This window comes from Theobroma umbraticum, unplaced genomic scaffold (genome assembly GCF_002168275.2).
Source record: "Theobroma umbraticum cultivar Fairchild unplaced genomic scaffold, ASM216827v3 scaffold_56.0, whole genome shotgun sequence".
In the NCBI taxonomy this organism is placed as follows: Eukaryota; Viridiplantae; Streptophyta; class Magnoliopsida; order Malvales; family Malvaceae; genus Theobroma; species Theobroma umbraticum.
Window position 1 is genome coordinate 5304893 of NW_018397256.1, and position 4614 is coordinate 5309506.

At 36.0% G+C, this 4614-nt stretch overlaps 1 protein-coding gene across 2 annotated transcripts in view; it reads left to right on the plus strand.

Moving 5' to 3' along the window:
- The first annotated feature begins 1052 nt into the window (after window positions 1-1052).
- Window positions 1053-4614, plus strand: part of LOC110411375 (uncharacterized) — a 4237-nt gene continuing 675 nt past the window's right edge. The window contains exons 1-8 of one of the 2 annotated variants that reach the window (XM_021421504.2): window positions 1053-1499; window positions 1903-2086; window positions 2183-2269; window positions 2828-2955; window positions 3706-3802; window positions 3882-3959; window positions 4049-4274; window positions 4525-4614. The exon at window positions 4525-4614 is cut by the window's right edge and continues 134 nt beyond it. In XM_021421504.2, the coding sequence (XP_021277179.1) occupies window positions 1303-1499; window positions 1903-2086; window positions 2183-2269; window positions 2828-2955; window positions 3706-3802; window positions 3882-3959; window positions 4049-4274; window positions 4525-4614 (1087 nt within the window). In that variant the 5' untranslated portion in view covers window positions 1053-1302. The remainder of the gene's footprint in view (window positions 1500-1902; window positions 2087-2182; window positions 2270-2827; window positions 2956-3705; window positions 3803-3881; window positions 3960-4048; window positions 4275-4524) is intronic. The other variant, XM_021421505.2, reaches the window with a different exon arrangement.

Sequence of the window (4614 nt, forward strand, 5' to 3'; positions counted from 1 at the left end):
CCCATTGGTTCACTTTGTTGAGTTCCTGAATTTCTGGGTGTATGTTGAAATTTTTCCCTTTCTATTGTTATAGCTGTCCTTACGTCTATCTTTTGAATTGTCCTTGGCAAGTTCTTTATATTGCCTTAATTGGCTTTGTCTTTATGATCACTTGCCATTCCAAAAAAACAAAAAACAAAAGGAGTTTTTTTAATTTTAGTTTCAAAAAAAATAAATTTTAGTTTTATAATATTTTTTTAAAATAAAAATTTTAAAATTTTTAAAAGAACAAAGTTATGTCGTGTACCTACCAAATATCTATTATAATCATCAACTCACAAAATGACGGGATATTTATTTGATTACAATACGCATTTGGATTGATCCATTAACATGTCAATGGATTTTCTAAACTATATTGAGAGATATTGATAGAAAAAAAAATAATAAAAGTTTATGTATCAAATTGAATTTTTTTAAAAATACAGATATTATATTAGATATATATTTATATTATTGAGGTTAAATAAGATATTATAGTTACTAATGTATTAAGCACTTGATTGAACAAGCTACTGGAATCCTTCCCCCTCAGGATTTCTTCTCTTCTTTTATATTGATAATTTGCCTGCTAATACTCAACATTCATATGTAGTAATCCTTTTTTTTTTTTGCATTAATGCATAAAATATGGGAAAGGGAAATTAAGTTTGTGTTAATTTCTATTGTTTAAAAATCTTTGACGATTCCAGCACGAAGTTGTTTATCCCCCTGAAGTTGCTTTCTTCGAGTTGAGTTATTAATGTTGTTTTAAATATTTTCTACGTTTTGTTTCTTCTGCATGGCCCAGTTGTATGCTTTACACTACGGCAATGTTTTTGGCATTTTGTTTCCTGTTTCTCTGCGGCCACTTAATGGTACTTCAAACTTTTCTTCTTGTTTGTTAGCTGGGGTTTTTATGAACTGATTGCAACAGTCTTGCCTTCTTTTTGTGAGTCAAACTCATTTTATTTTCTAAGAAGAAAAAACAAAAAGAAATTCAGCTTATTGTAAAAAATAAAACAACTCTCATTAAACTGCTTTCTCTATTTCTCTCTGGACTCTCCTCTCTGAATACTCACAGTATTAGGTACTGCCTGCTTCTTGTTATTGTAATAATATATTGAATGCTCACAACCCATGTTGTCTCCTCGATAGATGAATATATATATATATATATATATATATATGGTTTAGGTTTACATTTTTGCTGCTTTTATTTGCAAGCGGCAGTTCTGTTTTGGAAGCTCATTTTCATCAAACAAAACTAGATAGTCAACATATATGGGGAAATCAGTTGGAACCATTTTGCTTGTCCTGTTGCTGTCTTCGTCTATGTTTCTGGTCCCTTTGTTGTTTTCAGTTTCTAGCTTCTCCGACTTTCATGTCTCATTTCCGGGGCAGAGAAGCAGCTTCAAACCCAACCCTGTGGTGTGGGACACCCGCCGCTTGCTTCAGTCTTTTCATCAGCTGTTTTCCAGGTTTGTTATTCATACGATTGATTCTATGGTATTGATGCCTGTTTTGTTCACATTATGACATGATCATTGTCCCCCGCGAGACAAAATATTGGGACAACGAAGCTCAATTTCATGTATGATAGTAATCAGTCGTTAGTGATGTTTTTAATAGGAATGTCATTTTGAAATTACGTTTTCTTGACTAGTCTTAATTTCTCCCACAGCAACCTATAGAAATAATGAAAAATTTCCTGATTCTCTTGAGCATGTGAATTTGGGGATTTGAACCAAGACATGGGTGCCTACCACAAATCATTGGTCGTTAGCTTTCCTGATAAAATTACAAAAATGCTGTTGTTATTCTCTCCCATGCACTTCTATGTGCAAGTCTGTATAAAATCTATATTTTCATTGAACTCAAAAGAAGACCTAAAGTTACGCCAAAAGGCCCAAAACAACGGTGCAGATGTAGAAAGGCTACAACTTCAAGTACTGGGAGCTTCCATAAGAAGCAAGGTCATTCTATTAGCGGACCATTGAAAGAGGACTTCACATTTCCTGCTGGTTCGGCTCCCTTCAATAGTTGTCATGCCTCTACCATTGTTGAGGTCATGCAATTCATCTGATTTTGTGTTTTTCTTAATTTATAGTGTCCCTTTGCCAACCTCATCTCACCCTATCGTTGCCACTAATTTAATATGCAGGTTGGTAAAGGTCACTTCTTGGTTGCCTATTTTGGAGGGACATCTGAAGGAGCACGTGATGTTAAAATTTGGTTGCAGAAGTACAAGGTAGTTATCTAGTTCATAGATGAACAACATGGTTTTCAGTCTTTCACCTGATTGTTTCTTTGTGATTTATAGGAGAATGGGAATATGCATGTTCTGCTGATGCTACTCTGCCTATTTTCCTTTTCTGTTATAATATATGTGACCTTAATTGGCATGTGGCACGCTCCTCTTAAGATGGTCTTTTTCCGGCTACTTATTGCTTCCAGTGTAAACATTTTTACATCGCTTAATTTTGAGTGTATCTGCATTGCCTCCTTCAAGCTTTCTTGTGTTTTGCACAAAGGATTCCTCATTCCAAAGACCATCCCCCACCTCCCCCATTGATTTGTTATGTCCATGCTTTTGCTCTTCCAGACTTCTCCATCATGTGCATGTCATCTGCCTAGGTAAAAAGCAGTAGAAAGGCCGCATGCCTCCTTGCCTTCTCTTTTCTCTGCTTGTGTTATGGTTCCTTCCACTTTTCTGTGTGTGTTTTTTGTACCAACTTATTTGCAGTACGATGCTCTTTGGATTGATTTTAAGAGTTTTTACCTTAATTAACGAAAATTTGTTCGGCAGGGTGGCTGCTGGTACCCACCTATTGCCATGGATGAAGAACCTAATGTTCCGATGTGGAATCCTGTACTATTTAAACTTCCATCAGATGAGCTGCTATTGTTCTATAAAGTAGGCTTGGACGTGCAAAAGTAAATTTCCAAGCAATTTGGTGCTCAAAAGTAGATTAAAACCTGACTGTACTTTCTGATTTTGCTTTTTGCTTATATACATACTTACAATGAGTTCATTCACATTGCAAATTTCGCTCATTTTATTTGCATTGTTGAGATCTGAATGAGCTTACTGTAGAATTTTCCTATGTGGTATGAGTCCTTTCCATGACCTCATATATCTGCAGAGGATTGGCAATTTAAGCTAGAATTTAGGCAAGCCAAAGGCAAAAAATATATAAGATTTTGGTCTGGATGAAGTGTCATGGAATGGTCAAATGGTTTTAACCCTCAATAACTACTTTTTCATGTTCACAAATTCTGTTTTGGATGGTATTCTGTATTTGAGTGACTTTGTGGTGCAGTTCACGTTAACCTGGAACAAGTATTTAAATTCCTATATTCGGAAACAGTAATGTTATAATTGAAGTCTGTAATAAAAATGTTCAATTCAATCTGACTTCACTTCTGGTTGTACTGCCTTGACAGTTCACAATAGGGTACCACTCATTTGTTTTCAGGACTTTGGTTAGTCCTCCATCTTTTTTGAACAGTTAAAGACTCAATTTCAAGTAGAGTGTAGCATTGAAAAACTCTGCTTTCCTGTTCTAAAATATGACTACATATTCTTCACTTGAGTCGTCATGATATTTGAATTTAGTTGCAACTAATAAATCATATTGTACAATTTTCTTGCCCTAGCTCACTGTTTGCTTTAATAAAATCCAGGTGGAGCGGGTGCATGAAGCGATCATATGACAAAGGTGTTACTTGGACACAGAGAGAACAGCTTCCTCCTGGCATCCTAGGACCATCTAAGAACAAGGTATAATTAAAAAAATTTCTGTGACTTATAAAACTCTGATAAAGTTTCCTAATCTTGCGTGCAATTCTCTCACCTGCAGCCTCTCTTGTTGGGCAACGGGCATTTGCTCTGTGGATCCTCGGTGGAGAGCTGGAATTCTTGGGGGGCATGGGCTGAGGTTGTTTGATGATTTCAACTACATGCGCAGTGAGAATCTTATTATGTTCAAAGATGTTGTTGACATGTTCTGTAAATCACATGCAACAGGTCACTGCAGATTCTGGAAGAACCTGGAAGAAGTATGGCCCTATATATGTTAAAAACAAAACTCTCAGTGTTATTCAGCCAGTTCCTTTCCTGACTGCAAAAGGCACCTTACGCCTTTTATTGCGATCCTTTAATAACATTAGTAGGGTTTGTATGGCAGAATCATTTGATTCTGGACAGAATTGGGGTTATGCCATACCCACTGAGCTCCCCAACCCCAACTCAGGTTGGTATGACTCTTGCATGATAGTATAATGGTTGTAAATTTGACATCCAACTGAAGATAGATTTATCTTGATTGGACTAGCTCACTTTAGAATGCTTTTGATTCCTTTGGTTTGTCGGACATAATCAATTTGGTTTTCATTCTATTGAAAATTTCACTTGTTCTCCACTAAGTTGGCAACTGTAGTTAATGAAAAGGAATACTAATGGCTTCTTTGCTCTTGCCATATATCTTGAATGTTGTTTATCAGGCATCGATGGGGTCAAGCTGAGCGACGGTCGACTGTTACTTGCTTACAATACAATCTCAAGGGGTATTCTTAAAATTTCCCTATCCAAAG